Genomic DNA, 19,476 nt, shown 5'->3' on the forward strand with positions numbered 1-19,476 from the left:
GGCAACATTCCAGCTACAAAACTACGCCTACATATATACTCGTAGGTACACTGTGGTATTTTACATTACTTTAGGGATGATGACAAGGTTTAATATAGGTACATATCCATTTTTTTGAGATATTCTCTACGTGTATGAAGTTTGCTATTACGCATTAGGCCAGCGTGGTGGACTAATAAGCTTAGAGAGAGAGACTTAAGAAAATTCTCAGGTTCACACACGTAGAGAATTAAGAAAATTCTCAGGTGTGCAGGTTTTCTCACAATGTTTTTCCTTCACCGTGATATTTAATTTCTTAAAACGCACATAATTGGAATAAAATTCATACATTTTTAGCTTTCTTATATTCAAAGTGACGGAACGAACTTGAATTGCAGAAGGAATTTACCACATTGTATAAGTTGTATGCATTGTGCATTCCCTAATTAAAAACATTATGCACAGATAAGATTATTTGACACACTAACTATGAAACTTATTATTTCTCAGTTTAATCAGTATTAATGCCGAAGAAAATAATTTATCTTTTATACGTTTGTATTTTACCACAAAAATAATATAGGTACCAATTCCCGAAAATTCTTTTCACTAAAACTATTGTGCCAGGCCAAGTATTCTCATTTTATGAATGAAAATACCTCCTTAACAGACTATTGTGGCTGTTCTTACAAAATATAAAAAAGCTATAAAACTTCAGCAGAAAGGCTGCAAGAGCTTTATGTAAAACGATCGATGGAGCGTCCTATAAATTTCCATCGTTAAACAATGTAACTTTGTATAGTTAGTATTACATAATAGTTATACAAGTTAATAAGAATCCATGTAGAAGATCCACTTGAGAATCTCATGGTACGAGTAGTTCACAATTACAATGCTCGTTTTTACATATTTAAATAGTTGACATCATTGCGTTGTTTTTTTTTATACTAATAATTGACAGATCAAGCGGATGACTCACCTAATAGTAGGTGGAAAACAATCACCTAAAGGTCGCCATTGGCGGTCAATTATTCTCACGTTTCTGAAAAGCAAACCGCAGTACCTACGCGGCATACTATACAAGTCATGTACGCAGTGACCAACACACGATTACCCTTAGTCGTGGGTGCTACAGAAACGTGAGAATAATTGACCGTTTGTGGCTAGCATAAAAAGAACAACACTTGGACGCAGGTAATGCAAAAAAGTGCTGCCCATCATTTACATACCCTCATCAGTTATTTAGTCATCAAATGAAAGCTTGTTTTAGGCTTAATTTAACTGTATTAAGTTCCCTTTCTAAATCTAGTTCATGGCTTTCTAGATTTTGTATGTAAAATGTGTCTGGCCGCAATTAAACTAGGCAACCTATTTGCAATTTGTCATTGTGAATAGTATCTATCATGTATTGCTTAACGCTAATAAATAACAGATGAGGGTAGATATTACTAATATCGGATCTTAGACCATAATTGCGTTGACAACCATGTCATGCTCGAATTTGAATCTAATATTATAAAGCTGAAGAGTATGTTTGTTTGTTTGAAAAAATATTTTAGTGTTAGATAGCCCATTTATCAAGGAAGGCTATAGGTTATATAATATCTCCGTATTCCTACGGGCACGGGAACCACGCGGGTAAAACCGCGCGGCGTCAGCTAGTACAGCAATACAGATTGACGGCAGAAATAAAGATGGCAATAATATTTCCCCTAACGAGCTCTGTCAGAAACATTGTCTGTCTGTCACTGAATACTAAACTTATGTACCATCAATAAACTTTATACGTAGTATAAAGCTTATAGAAAGTCAATAGATTTTCTTACCAGTAGATAGTAACAGACGTCGTATCTACTAATTCCTATGGCGGTTTAATCGAGCAAGTTTTATTGAAGTTCATGGCCGTGATCGGGGCGATACGAGGGTCGAAACCGATGGAGCCGTACTGGTAACTGGTGAGTCAGCAATTAATCAGATTACCGAGATAAGTTATCGGCCGCCGGCACTCGATAACTCAGTCCGGACCAACTTGGCATTTGTTTTTATACAAACTTCTCTATTTAATTTTTTTATATTTTCAATATAAACGATATCAATATCGTAATTGTCATACTAATTTGTCCCCTTGTTTGGTCTCAGAGACCGCTGAGAGTCGACTAACGAAAACTACGTGTCGAGTAGCGGAGCTTTCCGGTGCACTAAATTACTGATAACTAGACTTTTCAAAGAAATAATTTCGATTGGTTTCCACTGCAATAGAAAAAATAATTAATAAACAAAAATATGACAATGCCAATGATAAATTACTGATAACAGGATTGTCAAAGAAATAATTTCGATTGGTTTCCACTACAACAGAAAAAATAATTAATAAACAAACTGATGACAATGGCAAAACCATGGTTAGTGTACAAGTGTATATTGTAAACTGTGATAAAATACTACAATTGGCAAGGCTACGGAGGTAATTTAAATAAATACATACTTAGCGATAAACAATCTGTTGTAACATGATAAACTATACGCGTGATGTGACATAAAAGTACCTACATAACGAATCAATAAAGTACGGCAATAATGTTAAAACGTATTTCGTCTACTCCATTAAATCTCTATTTGATTTGAAAACGATATGGTGATAGATGTTTGCAATACGCCCCCGTAAGCGTAGAAAGCCGAGCACCGCCCACTCTTGGTATACATGAGGAGAATGCTTAAATAGGACTTACTAATAATAGCCCAGTCTGGGGGCATAGCAAACATTCAATATCGCATGTAGCGTCATAGCTGAGTTACGTAGCCGAGCGTCTCGACGGCGTCTCTCGACATAGCTCCGGCTGGGCGTCCCATTGCCGTGCCTTCATATTGCCGCGTCATACAAGAATTTTGTTAATGTACACAACCATATGCATATATTAAGTACATACTAATGCGCGTTTTTGTAATTTTTGGAATTCAAGACTTACTCAGAGGCTCTGAAGACTTCTTTGAAGGATTCTCATTGAATATTTTTTCCTATATTTCTCTCAATTGATGTAATGATTATGCTTTAAAGCTACTGTTACACATGCTCATTTCAAGCACAAAAGCCTGCTACTATTGAGAAGTTGCTACTTATTAGCACGTGTATCGCAACATTGCTAATAATGAGCATGCTTATTTCGAGCTTGCTCAAGAATCAACAGCGTTGCGAGTTATGAGCATGCTACTTGCTGCGCGGGTGGAAGGAGGCGTGCTTTTAGCGCGTTTGAAAAGGTTTGCTTATTGAGTATGCTACTCGATCAGCATTGCTATTCTGTATTATCTTCACCTTCATCTCTTCCTGTCTAACACGTTACTATAGACAGAGTACGATAGATACAAATTAGCATGTGTAATTGGAATGTTTGCTTTGAGCATTCTTATTTAGGAGCATACTTGAAAAATAGCATGCTTATTGCTAGCAAATGTAAACTGATGATAAGCATGCTCGTATGGAGCATACTCAATAGCACGTCTTTAGCATGCTATTTTAGAGCATGTGTACGTTACGTACGTACCTTACTTCCTACATTTATTTTCATGTATTTAATTATAAATATTTTTATGTCGTCGTTTTTAACGTTGATTTGATTTGATGATTTGATCATAATAGAGACTTTTGATAATAATAATAAAGTCTTTGTTTTGTAAAAGCTACAATTTGTTTCATTATTATTTCCTTATCCATTCGTCAACTTATCATATCGACTCCATTTACACACATACCCTCTTTCACACATTCCAACCGTCTATTCCTAATATTGTTTACAATGAAATTTATTTGCTCTTTACAATTAAAACAAACACGTTCAAAATGATGCACCACGCCACAGTTATAGAGCGGTATTCCTGAAAACGTCATCAAGTGTACCTAATCGTTATTAAACACGTCTGCAATGCATTACTGTCGACACACACGGACCAGTAAATGTATCCAACATGCAAATGAAACGCGCGGATATGATGTATGTCGAATGCTGGCAACTATGTCAGGGGATTGTTAATTTTAGTTGAAACTGTTGGCGTTACTGCACGCAAATTGATTTTGTCAATCAGCTTAATGAAATCAGTGAAAGTGTTGGTTCAGTCGACGCTCGTAATCTATCGCAAAATATAATCCGGTATGACATAATGATACCCGTGAGTAAGTAATTTTATACAAACTAGACTATTTTAAAATGTTCAAGCAAACTTTCAGTCAAAATAGAATTTTACATTTTTGGCAACTTTGTATTAATGCTCGAGATTTGAAATAACAAAAGTAATAACTTTTTAGTTACTCCAGCAAGTGATGTGAAATGAAAACCAGAAAATTTATCAACACAACCCACAATATTGTGAAAAACTTGGCCTAACAATGTCTTTTAATGTGAACTTGATATCAACATAACTTTAAGACTATTTATACCCGAGAGTAAGTAATTTTTATACATGTCGGGGCTGACCACTCAAGCTAGATCTACCACAGAAGTCACTGAAGTTAATTGGACAGGAATGTAATTAATTAATTACATTCTGTCCAATTAACTTCTCAAGTATTAATCTACTAGCCGACGCCCGCGACTTCGTCCGCGTGAAACTCGATGTAAACTTTCAACTACCCCTATCCTACCCCTACCCTACCCATACCCTACCCCTATCCTACCCCTACCCTACTCCTACCTTCTCCTACCTATCTCTACCCTACTTTTTTGGTTGATTTTTTACACCTTGTGTCCGAAAAACCCAAATATCTTACGGAACCCTATTTTTTCCAAAATAAAATTTAGCATATGTTACTAGTGGATAATGTAGCTTTCGAATGGTGAAAGAATGTTTAAAATCGGTCCAGTAGTTTTTGAGCCTATTCATTCTCTAAATCAATACTAAACTTTGAAACACTATCCCACATGTAAAAAACTTAGACTAAAAACCTTCTTTCAATGTAAAATAATTGATATCGACATAATTTCAAAACCATTCTACATACTTCCCAAAACACACTACATATAATTTCTAACACAGTACTTATTTGCAAAAACAGAGTAAACAATATTTAACTAAAGGCTTTAACTGTACAATTAGCTTAACTCTCTTTGTCCGCAATGCCGCAAGCGAAAGCCAATAATTACGTAATTCCAAAACTCCGCCACAGAAATCCAAGTGGACAAATTATGCGACGTTTATACATTCATAAAAACTAGTAAATTAAGTATGTATAGATCCACAAGTAAGTAAAATTAAGTAATTACTAAATATATATCCAGATCTGATATCTATACTATTAAAATAAAGAGGTAAAATTTACAAAACCGACTTTGAAAATTCTTTTACCACTATAGAAAGGCACGTTTTTGTTAGTGTCACAGACTATATTTTATTTCCGTATTCTGACGGGAACGGGAACTACGCGGTTAAAACCGCGGATCGTCGGCTAGTTGTCTATACTAATATTAATAAAAAGAGGTAGTTTGTGGTACTGTAGGGGTAACTTCTTTATATATCTACTAAATGGATTTTGAAAATTATTTAACACTAGAAAGCCATGTTTTTTGGGAGTGTAAAATTTAATCCCGTCAAGTTTTATCGGGGGAACGGAAACTATTTGAGTGAAACCGCGAGCTTCTGCTAGTACTTTATAATTATACCAGCGGACTCTACAGCGGTTCTAAGCAACCTCTCCACCAATTTTCAGCCAAATCTATTCTTAATTTGTGTAATTCGTGGATAGAGTTGTTGTTTATATATTTATTAACCCCTTTGCATGGTAATTTAAGCCTTTACTAACCTCTAATATGTAAATGTTTTCTGTCCAAAATAAATAAAAATAAAAAAAATAAAAATAAAAATCGGTCCAGCTAGTCTTGAGTTATAAATAGTGTAACTAACACTACTTTTGTTCATATATATAGATTTAAGATATAGTTTAGATATAAGATAATCGAGACGACATCCCCCTCTATAATTGAGCTGACCGATTATTGCCGGTATACAGGGTGATTCGGTCTTTAGTGCGGATATTTTTTTTCGTGGTTCTGTATCATTAATAGAACATAAATCTACAAACAGTTCGATACATTTTATGTAATATTTTTTTTTCAATTTATGTCTCAGAAATAACAAAATAATGGACACATTACCAAACAAACTGCGCAACTGCTGGCGGCACTTTGCAAGACGCCGACAAAGAAATACCGGCCGTAGGCATATCGCTTCGGCTTCGGCTGACGGGGGCGGCAGAGGTGAGGGGACCGAAAAATCCCTGAGGACGTCTACCGAATTGCCGATGGGCGACCAGTGACAGACAATCTGCCGTCGCGTGCGCATTTAAGTTACCTAATTAATAAATCGCATGTGCAAGCCACTATGTCGGGATTTTCAAATCGCGAATATTACGAAATGATGCGACTGTATTGTGTTCCTAGGCTACGAGCCCAAGGAATCCTGAACCGCGCAGTGCCTAATGTGAGGAACAAGTGTTTTAAATAAACTAATTTATTAAAACGTGTTCGGTTGTGCCTTGAAAGGAATGGACTTCATTTCGAACAATTGTTAAAATACAGTGATTAACATTTTAAAATTAACAAAAACAAACTTAGTAAGTAGATATCATTGATTAATGTAAATAAGCTGATTACAATTTTTTAAATACGTCTTTAATGCAAAAGTTTGCGTAATAATAATCATCATTTGTATTTCATTATTTCAATCGAAAGTTCATAGGTTCATAGGTAGTTCATTATTATTACGCATGCACTTCAGGCATTATTGATGGTCCTAAGCCCAATAAAGTATGAAGAGAATATCGGTACTCAGCTCAAAAGTGATGACCTTTAATTATTATAAAAAATAATAGGTATCAAACAAAAATAAAATAAACGCACAAAGGTCAAGGGCCCTCGGCGCGGGCGCTCGCTAACGTAGTACCTACCAGCTGATTTTGTAGTTGTCTATTACCTAGTACAGCGATAGGGTGACCCTTAAATTCTGTTTAAACGTAAATAACTTTAGTTAACGATAACTTTGTTATTTTTGAGTTAAAAAAAAAAAGAAAAAATACGTGTTTATTAAATTTTGTTTATGTACAAAATATAAAAATATCTGTACTAAAAAAAATTTCTTCCTGTAGATTCTATTTCTCTCACCCGCTTTGCCGACAGTTCCGTCCGTTATCCAATTACCACCCAACCCCTGGACCAGCATCCGTGATTTATTATGGGAACTTATAACAGGGCTACCATCTGGGTCACACGACTCTATTCTTTGATTTTTTTATATTACATCCTCATACAGTTGAATTTTTTACATTTAATTCATTATTCTTGACTCATAAAATTACGAGTACGTATTCTTTGACTATTTATGTGTGTGAGTGTGTGTGTAAGTCAGTGCTTGGTTGCAATCACGCCTGATGGTAATCGAAGATACAAACTAGATCGAACGTGTTAGAATTAAAGGAAAAGGTAAAAGGAAAGTACGAGTAGTAACTCTTTATTTGAAAAGCCACATAACTCCAAGGTAAGAGAAACGAAAACTGGAAGAAGAACAGAAACAGATATGATTGTATTGAATCGTAGTAACAGTATGATTGTAAAGAAGAATATATGGCAGAAGCAATCGGTGTCTTAAATGTTCATTAGTCTAACTCTAAACTAATTACCGTTTCCAAATAGGTACATCGAGAACCAATCCCAGAGCTTGCTAACTAATCAGCCAGTAAGCATCATGCGCAGTTCTTTCCTTCGAGTGCCAATTTGTCTATGTCAATCGATTAGGTACTAAACTTCGTGGAGTATGTTCACAATACGTACGTACATGTACCTTGTTCGTAGCTGTATGTACATATGGCACCGGGACCAATATGCATCCAACACTGTTACGTAAGTAGGCAATGTATTAAACGTATTTCACTTTATGTAAAATATCGTTCTTAGAACATTAAAATAATTCGTATGTCGTTAAACTCATTTAATTAAATACAAATTAATACGGTAAGTGCTTGCAATTTAGGTGATAGCTCGTTATAATATATAATAACTCATCATGATCATCTCTTTTCCCTTATCCCACTTAAGTGGGGTCGGAAAAATATTGTCAATCTTTTCCTTTCGTCTCTATTACTCGTCAACTCAACATCCATTCCCTTTACACACATGTCCTGTTTCACACACTCCAGCCATCTCTTTTTTGGTCTTTCTCTCATCTTCTGTCCTTCCACTTGCACATTCAACATATTTCTAGTAATATGACTTTCCTCCCTACGCATTACATGTCCATACCAAGCTAACCTTCTACTCCTAAATTCCTCTGTCATTGGCGCCACTTTCAGACTTTCTCATATACTCATTTCTTATTTTATCTAATCTTGTCACACATGCATCTAAACATACACATTTCGTTCACATGCATTCTTTTACTATCCGTCCCTTTTACCGCCCAAAATTCTGACCCATACAGCACGACAGGTTTTACAATGTTTTGTATATTTTACCCTTAAGTCTAAAAGGCATTCGAGGGTCACATAGTACACCTATCGCCATTTCATCCATCCCGCATTCAGTCTACTTTTCACGTCTCGGCCCACTTCCACTTGAAACTTGCCAGAAACAGCAGCTTCTGACCGTATGCTCGTGCTTGCCTCTCTGTACATTTATTTCACTATTCTAACATACATCCCAGGTATTTTCTTCACGTTCATAGCCCACCATAATCATAATATAATACCTAAACCACCTTAATTGTAATCTGAAACTATTCCTGATAAACATGCATTTAAATTACGCGGACATACAGGCCAAATACAAAGCCTCCTCTTCTTTGAAATCTAAAAGAGTGGAAATTCATTAAGCATTTGAGCATAATGAACAGAACTTGCGTTTGCAACTTTTCTACTACAGTTGCATTTGCACTATTGCCTTTACAAAGCTTTAATTCGAATCATGAATTAATTATACTCAGCAAAATTTTTAATTTAATAATACTCAGCAGCATGAAAGAAGTTTTTTTTTTTTTTTGTTAAGATATCAGTGAGTGGAGTGATGTTTAAAAACCGATGAGTAAATGAAAATTGAACAGGCAACCCTAGCCTAAGAGATTTTCAGCAGAAAAGCAAAAAATATAAAACCGATATCAACTTATCGCCTGCAATTGACACAGATGACCTCATTATTTCACTCAGCCTCAACGATCGAAGTCACTGCGTTCAAAGTAGAATCATAAAAAATTGGAAAATACACAAAAATATAATGTTGGTATTAAATAAAATCGACTCTGATAAGGCTATGGCTAATACCGGTATAATGTGTACAAATCAATATCATAGATTTAAATATTTGAAATAATATTAATTACATTTACTGAGGTAGGTACTCGTATACTAGAATTACTAGAAAACATTGAAGTTGAAACTCAGAGTCGCGTCGTTTGCGATGAATATACATTTTACATATACGACAATACATATGAAACAACATAGAAAAAAACAGCAATTTTATCAGTATATATTTATATTTGTTTATTTTTGTATTTCATAATTTTGATATTCGCAATAAAAGGAGTAAAGGAAGGAAAATAAACATGAGCGCAGTACTCTGCAGTAATCGGTTTTGAAACACTGGAGAACAATGCTTTTACATTTGGAGACAAAGCTGTAGACTGGAAACAGAATTAGAGATCCCCTTTGACTAGATTGGACAAACCACAGTTAGATTTAGAATACTAATCTCTCAGATCTGTATAATTACTCTCGTCGCTCACACATACGTGAACAAGCGTATATTTTGACTAAGTACAGAATAAACCTAACATAATATAATACACAATATGATAATTGATCAATTACTAACATTATTAACTAAAGTCGGTTTAAAAGTGTTACGATAAAGGGTGAAAAATACTTTACGATTTACTCTCATACCTACCAAATATACAAAAAAGATAATCATTAAAAAAGTTCCATCCGTTTCATAGGAGTAAAACCACGAATACCGTGACAAAGTAGTATTTTTTAATATAATATGAAATGCTATAAACGAATATGTTGATAGGGTTGATTGTAGCAAGAACTAAAATAGCACCAAAGCTGCGAGAGAAACGTACGACGCGTTTTTCATTACTGATTTCGGGAGTGCCCGATAATTTACCTAAACAAGCGCTGTTATTCATAATAATTGACCCCAACCTGACCCGACCGACGGTCTAAAATATTCATAGTGTATTGAGCCTTTCGGATTTTAATTAAAATATAGCAACAGTGAAAACTAAACAAATGGTTCAATATGTAGACGTGTCACAGCATTTGCAGTCTGCAATTGCAATTCGCAAACAGGGTAAAACAAATTGCGAAACAAACACAGCATACCGGAGTGAGTTTCGAACAATAGTTTGCAGTTATTGTTCTGATAACGCAGCGCGAACGACGCATGCATATGCTGTGAAAATCCAGTGCGGTGTTTCAGTTGATCTACTTGGCACACATTGAATAAGCAAATAAGCTATACAATACATATTTGAATTTAAAATATTTTATGGTGCATTAATCACATATTGAGCTACTGAATGACTGATAATTTTGTGTTGACGTAATAAAATGAAAGTAGACGCAAATTGTCTAGCCTTGCTTTTTATTTTTGTTTATTAATATATTGTTTAACTTTTAATAAATAATTTCAAGCTCATAATTTGTTAAATGGTTAATTGATTTGGTCACATGTTAAATTTGGAAATTTAGATAGTCATGCAGTATATTAGATATTCAAGCCATCGTATATAACGTATAGCTAAGAACCATTTCGATCACAGTTTCGAAACAAAAAAGAAACCGCATCGTAATTACTTAGCTTCTTAACGATTTTCCATCAAGAAGTTAGCAGTATGACGTCACAGACAGACACACTGGCACACAGATAACTAACAGACACGTGATAAATATAATCATCAAACACCACTCACGTCGAGGGTAAAAAACAAAACCCCAAAATAAATTGAACATTTTACTACATTATTAAAAATTTCAATCCTTATACGATTACATTCATGATCTTCAATGAAAATCAACACAAAGAATCAACGGACAAGACAAACCCATGTATCAAATACAACCCATGTGCCACGTTCAAGTATTGACGTTGACTTGAACGTTTCACTATTTTGCAGTAACTTATCTTTCACATCATATAAAATACATGCTCAAAACCAAATACTTTGAATGACTTTGATAATGTAATATGTAATATAAAAAGTCATAATAACATTATGACTACCTAAACCAGGCCACGTTTTGCTGTGGTTCAGAATGATAGTTATAACAATTTCCTTTTCGCGTGGTAACTTCAATGTAAAAAGTTTAATAAAAGCTCTCGTACAGAAATGCAACATCTAAAAATACGTCGAGTATATTTCTAGTTTTACGGACATCAATATACTGTAACTGAACTTAACTGAATAAATACATTTCGTATTGCATTATATTACTGCAATTACATGTACTCTAATAGTATCGTCATCATCATCATCATCATCATCATCTTCTCCTTTACCTTATCCCACTTACGAGTAAATGGGTTCGGCAAAATAAGTCAATCACCTCCATTCACCTCTATTACTCGTCAACTAATCATACACTCTCTTTACACACATCCACTTTCACACACCCCAACCATCTCTTCTTTGGCCTTCCTCTCTTTTTGTGTCCTTGCACTTGCAATTTCAACATTCTTCTATTTTCATGTACCCTATTTGTATACCCTACATTATGTAGGTCAAAAAGAGGTATTGATTTGACGAGCTTTATGAAATGTCGTAGAATTTCCTGAAGCATCCCTGTGATTCAACGTAGCTTTGAAGATTACGTTTCTCTTGTGACTCTCCCCCCTGACACTTGACAATATCAAGAAAATCTTTTGAACAAACGAATAATAATTGGCACCGAAAAATTTTGTCGGCAAAATCTTAAGCATAAATTCCGAAGCCAGTAACAGCTAACAGATAATCAGTACTGGGTTAAAAATTTCAAGTAACGCTTTTCATTTTCCTAAAATTGACGCGATATCTCCGATCTCTAGGATAATGATTAAACGCAGCTTAAACTTTTTTGAATATTAAAATATCATTTATCATCATGAAGATGATAAATGATATCATGAAAATCATCATGAAGATGATAAAATATCATTTATCATCTTCTTCGATAAATGATGATAATTATAAGAAAATTGAAGTAGACGAGCAAGGTTGGTCAATTCTTGGTTAACGTATAATAATCATGTCAACGTATTTGTAATCTAATAAAGTTTTTAAACTTATTGGTCTAAGATCCTATTTGTCAGTGTGAATATTTTATCATTTGTTTCTATCCTAAATAAATAACAGATGAGGGAATATATTTCTTAAGCCAGATCTCGTACTATATAATAAAATGTTTTTAACGTTCCACTTCGAGAAGGCTTTCTTTGTAGCTTTCAAGCTATGGTGAGCTTATATTGTAGTTTATCATGGGAAATTATATTGAAACCATCAGTTATTTGCCGATTGCATATTTCTCGCTATACTTAATGAGTTGTGATCTTCTAAATTACTACTTATATCCCTCGTTAGTATCGCTAGGACTTTATTTCTGAACTACTCGCACGTGTTTAAATATTAGAATCCTTCGCTTGCTCGATATTCCACAATATGCACTCACAGCAAATAATTTTATAGCCAAGCGTAACAAATAACTGTTAACTTTCAGAGCACTGAGGAGAGAGCTTTAATATATTTTTAATGGTACATTTCCACTAATAGGTTCTGAGAAAATGTTGACAAAAGTTGTTCAAATACAGTTATATAACATAGATTCGACACTGCAGATAGGAACCATAAACCTCGACGAAGATCTTTACAACTGTGTTTTGCTAATTTCACTGACTATTAACATCAAGGTCAACGACTATTGCCTTGCATTCAGGCTATAATACCGCTTTCACCTGAACAGCAGACTAGCAATAACTTTAATTAGAAAATCTTATACTTAATAGACGATGATACCAAATTATCTTAATCTATTTACGTAGATAGAAAACGTAAGACTAAGAAACGCCAAACAGCATGAAAATTGAAACTAGCTAAAAAAATATCCAGATGGAATAGTGACTAAGCAAATATAAACGGCTCAAACACATAATTAATTAACTTAAATACTGTTCGCAAAAAGTATATAGATACTTATGGCCAAATAAATATATTCTAGCACATCCATTTGGCAAGGATAGACCTAATAAAGGCAATAAAACGGTTGCGTAACGTAGGTTTTGGACGAGACGGTATTGCTGTATATGTCAATGAAGGTCAAACATCACTGACTGGCATTCAGTCTAGGTTGTACTCATATAATTTCATAAAGCTTCGCTACCCGACGAGGCTCTAACGATTAAATTAGTCGACAGAGACACTCTACACTCGTCGAAAGTTTTCACAAAAGCTTATTTAAAAGGAAATAAAGTAACGCCGCTGTTTTTATTTTATAAGAAGAAAAAGTATTTCAAGCTTTAATGGCATACAGCCTACAGACACGCGGGCGCTTTACATAATACGTTCAAATGTTTTCAAGCTCTGAATCGAGTGAAATCTGCGGATGTTTTGTGGACGAGAAATAATACGCGGACAAAGTAAGAGGGGAGAAAGACAAGAATGACCTAATTCAAAGTCGCAAGTAAGCATTTAATTTTAAGTGATTTTTTTTAGAATAAGTCGACATAAAAGAGAATCTTGCTATGCTTTGTTTATCAGCGCCATATTATATTACTTTCATGTTTAAATGTATGGACAATAAGCATTTTAATCTAAATATATAAAAGCAAAAGGTCGCTCATCCCAAAATCACGAAAAGAGTTATGGGAAATACTCCCGAGCAACCTGCATATGTACTCGTAGTTAGTAGATATCCGAGTACGGATTTTGCGATAGGGCCGAATTTAGGAGATCTAAGAACAGATTTTGCGACAGGGCCGAATTAAGGAGGTCTGACAACGGACGAAGTCGCGGACGTCCGCTAGCGCTAGTATTATAACATGGACGTACAATCTGAATGCCGCCACACACTTAACAAGAAAATGATATTCTGCGACCTGAATTATATTCAAATAAGAAAATCAGCATTTCTAAACTTGAAATGTTCCAATAAATAATTATACAGACGTCTGTTGATAAGATTGTTTGTTTCGGGAAATTATTCTTCCTTGCGCAAACCAGTTTGTGGGGTATCGCCACCGGAAATATCATTTAATATGGAAATTGGATTTTCTTCCCCTTTGCAAATACATTATGTAAGAACATTTTGATATCTATAATTGTCTTTATAATAAACTTCAACCTACTAAATGCTAGAAAACTTAAATGGTTGATTTCACAATTTTCCCGAGTGGGAAAATTGTTGTGGGAGTGGGAGTATATTAAATTTCAATAGGACGCGGTTTGACCCTTTACATTAATAGACTATGACGGTTCACTGATATTGAAATAACTAAAAGTGTTTATTCGGCTTGTTTTCATTCAGCGTAATATTATTGTGGGTAATATTATTGTGGGTAATAAACATAGAAACAATATTTATCTTACAAAGAGAGCTCGAGTTCCCAAACTTACATTTTAGGATTCACAATCAATTAAAATATTCTGTGAGTAAAATGAAAACATTAGTTTTATTCATGATGAAAATTAAATACTAGTGGACGGAACAATATAGAACGAAGATATTGAGTAATTCAAAACTTTTATTATACGGTTTACATTTCTCTATTCAATCAAAATAATTTGATTATAATTAAAGACGACGGAGCACAATATGAAACTAAAATACTGAGTAGTTACGGCAAATTTATATTTTGTGGGACATATTTCCCAATATAATTCAAATAATATTTTTTTATGAGAAACATGAAAACATTATTTTAGTCATTATTTCAATTATAGACAACGGACAACAAGATCAAAATTCAGTCAGATGAACTTTTAAAATAGCATATTATTTTATAATCTATAAAATATTAATAATAATCTATAAAAATCAATGCCACTTCTCGTTGTAATTTTATAACTCAAGAACGGGTTCCCGTAAAACCAAATGTTTAGGCTTTGTGCAGACTATGTAGTTGATGATTTATGTGAAGTTTGTACAAAATCAGTCGAGCGGTATCACATTTTTTGTAACAAATAAATTCAGGGGCAGGGTAGGGATAGGGTAGGGGTAGGATAGGTCTATCCTATACTACCCCTACCCTACATAAGGTACATAAGTCACATAAAGCGAAGCTTGACCGGGTCCACTAGTACTTTTATATTATACAAGGTGTTCGCTAAGTACCCTATCAAGCCGTCAACCAGGTGTTAGGGAGGTATAATACTTGCTTATAAAAGAATATAAGCTTCCTAGTCAGAATCCTGAGGGAGGTATGAGGACTTCAAGATTTTGTTTAAAACTTCGAGGTGTATATGTATACAAGTTGATGAAATACTTCATCGTTTCTACTTCGTTCAAAAGAAAAGACGTTCCTTTCCATTACAATAATAAAGAAAAAGCGAGAATTCAATTGTCTGCCCGTTTATTGTTTATATTGTTCTGTTTCTGTCTGTTACATATTGTGCACGCAATAACACCCCGTGAGTTGGAGATATTCAAATGTCTGTATCGACCTATGCAAATGAAGTGAACAGTTCCCACGCTGTCGTTGTGCGAAATTATTTTGATAAACAGACGGATAGAAATCCAATATTCCAGTAGCGTTGGGGCCAAATGCCTAATAATCCAGTTAATAATGCTGAAACGCCGCAATTAGAGTTACACAAAATCATTCAAGTGCTTTAAGACATAGATTAATTATCTTGGTTAACAGTGGTGTGGGAGTTAGGTTATGTTCATTTAGAACTATAATACAAGATATGGCTATCATTTTATTTGCTATATTATCATAATTATTTTTTGTTCAAAATTCAAATAGATATAAAATGTTTTTAATGCTAGCCTTTACACCTACCGGTTTACTTGTCCAAGTTTAAACATTAGTCATTTATAATCTCTTTAAATGAGAATAAAAAAGTTGACTTAGTTATGTGTACGGCTCAAAAGTGGTAACTTTTGTAGTAGATACTGTAAAAAAACTCGATTACTAGGCCCTTAGTTACACGGATCCCGACAGATCGCTAGGCAATCCCGATTCCCGAGTATCCGATTTGCCTAGCGTGACTGAGTAAAGCCTAACAATCTCGTGCAGAAGTGAAATTTTCACTTATCCAGATTTTCGATAGTCCGAATGTCTTATTAAAACAATTAGTCCGTTTATCGAGTCGCTACTGTATATAAGTTTGTATGAACACTTACCTCACTGAAGAATTCGTCCATGAAGCCGCCTTCAACGGGGACGTTGACATCGTCAGGCCCGACATCGTCATCGTCACTTTGTGCCTGCAACAAGATAGTTATTTTTGTATTAATATATCATATCGTCATTATCCTATGCCTATTTTAAGGTACCACTTCAGGGCCAAGCCTCTCCTTATAGGAGGGATATGATGGAGTTTAGATCCTCTGATTCAACGCGGGTTGTTGGGTGATACGAGTAGGTAATGGTAATTACCGGGAACGACGGCGTAGGTATCATCTCATCCCGACCCGGGATTCAGACCCAGGATCTCGTGATTCGATACCACATAGACTAACTGTTGAACCGACAAGGCAGTTATATGATAAAGAAAGTTATATCATAAGGGAAGATTCAAAGTAAAATACATTCTCAGTCAAGTTTCAGTCGAACTTCTCTCAAATTCAACATTTGTGGCTGAAACCCATGTCTGTAATGTATGTACGTTAAAACAAAAGAAACTCAGACAATGGATTTGTCAAGTAACATTACGATTGAATGAAGTGATCTACCTAATAAATAAACCGTATCCATTTCAAAAATTACAGCTTCATTCGCCAAACGATACTCCGTTACGTTAAAAACAAAAAGGTTCTACATAAATAAACCGATGTACGTACGTACTACGCAAAGAAAATACACCCAAAAGAAAAAAACACACACAAAGGGAGGTAAATGAAAGCTGGGGGAACGTAGCTCATATGTAAGCGTGAGTTGACATCGGATGGGGCACGTAAAGCAAAATTGAATCCACTTAGTTGAGCTAGCCATTATTCAATTTATACGGGCGTAGCCACAAAGGCCTTGCCACAGCCCGGATATACTGGGATGAAATGAAGGGGAAAACCAAATAATCCCTTGCTAATTATTAAAGTCGTACATCACTTTTTTTTAATATTTATAAAGCTTTTACGTTTATACGTGTGTAACAAACCTGACGAGGGCATTTAGGGCAATCAGGGTTTCGACCTTACCAAAAAATTAATACACGTCAAATCATATAAAGGAGTTCATTAAAATTACGTACCGAAAGAGGGTTGAACATAAATTTAGAACGTTACTGAAACACGCAAAAACAAGAATAGGGAAAACAGAGAGAATTTTCCCAGCTTGTAAGTAAGCAGCTGGTGTCGTCGTCAGATGGCGTAAAGCAAATTGTACCCACTTAGTTTAGCCTAGCTATTATTAAATTGAGCAACCACACTGACGTCGCCTTTCGCCGCAAATCCTGCCAACACCCTGTACCTAGTTACCGGGATGAAATGTAAGGAAAGCTAAATTATTCCACGCTAATTACATTTTAAAATCTACATTTTATTTTATTTGTCTCTAACCGAATGACAAATGGGACCCGACGAAGACATTTAGAATTAATGGCATAATTTCTGTCTTAAATGCTCGCTTTCCTCTTTAATTGAAGCAAATTAACTCTTCGGATCATTTGTAATCAGATATAGCTCTTACTGATTCATGCACGTTTAATTTGTCATTCATTTGAGTTAGGATACTGATTTGATGTGAATATTTGAACTGCACACGCGTTAAAATGAAATTATCATGTTTCATTAGTCATTGTGAATACGAAAATTTATTGCTATAATATAAAACGAGGTCACATGATTATATATGGTTGCTATTATTTTAACTACCACACACATTTTGTCAATCCTGATAAGACTTGTTAAAATTGACTTTTTTTGGTGTTTGCACATTTTTGTCTGTTACAGCGTATGTTATTGTTATACAACATTTTAACCAAAATCAAAGAATTTTAATCTTATAAGCCTGAGCTAAATATAGATATAATAATCGTACAATATGCAGTCATATAACATAATAATCTTACAATATGCAGTAATATAACATAGGACTTTCATATTCAGTCCACATTTATCAAAGCTAGATTAGATTGTGAGTTATTTTGCGACACAATAGGCACTGTTTATTATGCTTATAAGCACCATCTCGATGGGCATCTCGCAAATCGCAGGGAAAAGGTATGTACAAAGAATATGTCACAGCTACGACACATAAGGGAGTGGACTGAACTTTTCCCGCCTAGCCATGAGACACGGAGAAGTTTAAAAAACGTGTGCGTCACGCTCGACGAAAGTGATAACTTAAACTAATTGCTTTAATTAATTATTGAATTTAATTAAGAATCCTCTATTGTCGGAATGGTGTGAAGGACATTTTTACAGAATAGCAACATAGAAACTTTTAAAATAGTCTGTGGTCGTAAAACCAGTCCGGAGTTTGCTCTGTCAAGTGCAAGTGTCAAACGTGCAAAGGTCATTAACGCGTTACATTACAGCTGACGTTAGATTTAAGCGGTTGGTTGATTAAGGGGTTTACTCTCCCATAAGAAGTTCATTATCAACATCATTATCAGGCTCAGAGTCACACAGCGGGCGATGGAACGAGCTATGTTAGGAGTATCTCTGCGTGATCGAATCAGAAATGAGGAGATTCGCAGAAGAACCAAAGTCACCGACATAGCTCAACAAGTTGCGAAGCTGAAGTGGCAATGGGCGGGGCACATAGTGCGAAGAGCCGATGGACGTTGGGGTCCCAAAGTGCTGGAATGGCGACCCCGCACTAGTAAGCGCAGTGTTGGCCGACCCCCCACCAGGTGGACTGACGACATCAAGCGAGTCGCAGGGATTCGCTGGATGCAGTTGGCTCAGTATCGTGATGTTTGGAAGTCCCTACAAAAGGCCTATGTCCTGCAGTGGACGTCCATCGGCTGATATGATGATGATGATCATTATCAGCCGATGGAAGTCCACTGCTGAACATAGGCCTCTTGCATGGACTTCCAAACACAACGGTCTCAAACTACCAGCATCTATCGGCTTGCAACCCGCTTGATGACCTCGGTCCACCTTGTGGGGGTGTCGACCAACACTGCGCTTTCCGGTGCGTTCGCCATTCCAGCCCCTTGGGACCCCAACGTCCATCGGCTCTTCGAACTATGTGGCCTGCCGATTTCCACTTCAGCTTCGCGACTCGCTGAGCTATGTTAGTGACTTTGGTTCGTCTGCGGATCTCCTCATTTCTGATACGATCGACGTATCATAGCTAGCTCCATCGCCCGCTGAGT

The 19,476-nt window shown here is 35.4% G+C and overlaps 1 protein-coding gene across 6 annotated transcripts in view; it reads right to left on the reverse strand.

Moving 5' to 3' along the window:
• The window catches only part of LOC112047017 (syntaxin-1A), a 109,768-nt gene that overhangs the window by 54,624 nt on the left and 35,668 nt on the right, over positions 1–19,476 (reverse strand). For all 6 annotated transcript variants that reach the window (XM_052881512.1, XM_024083933.2, XM_024083916.2 and 3 more), the window contains exon 2: positions 16,334–16,417. In XM_052881512.1, coding sequence (XP_052737472.1) covers positions 16,334–16,417 — 84 coding nt within the window. The remainder of the gene's footprint in view (positions 1–16,333; positions 16,418–19,476) is intronic.

Source organism: Bicyclus anynana, chromosome 5 (assembly GCF_947172395.1).
Source record: "Bicyclus anynana chromosome 5, ilBicAnyn1.1, whole genome shotgun sequence".
Lineage (NCBI taxonomy): Eukaryota > Metazoa > Arthropoda > Insecta > Lepidoptera > Nymphalidae > Bicyclus > Bicyclus anynana.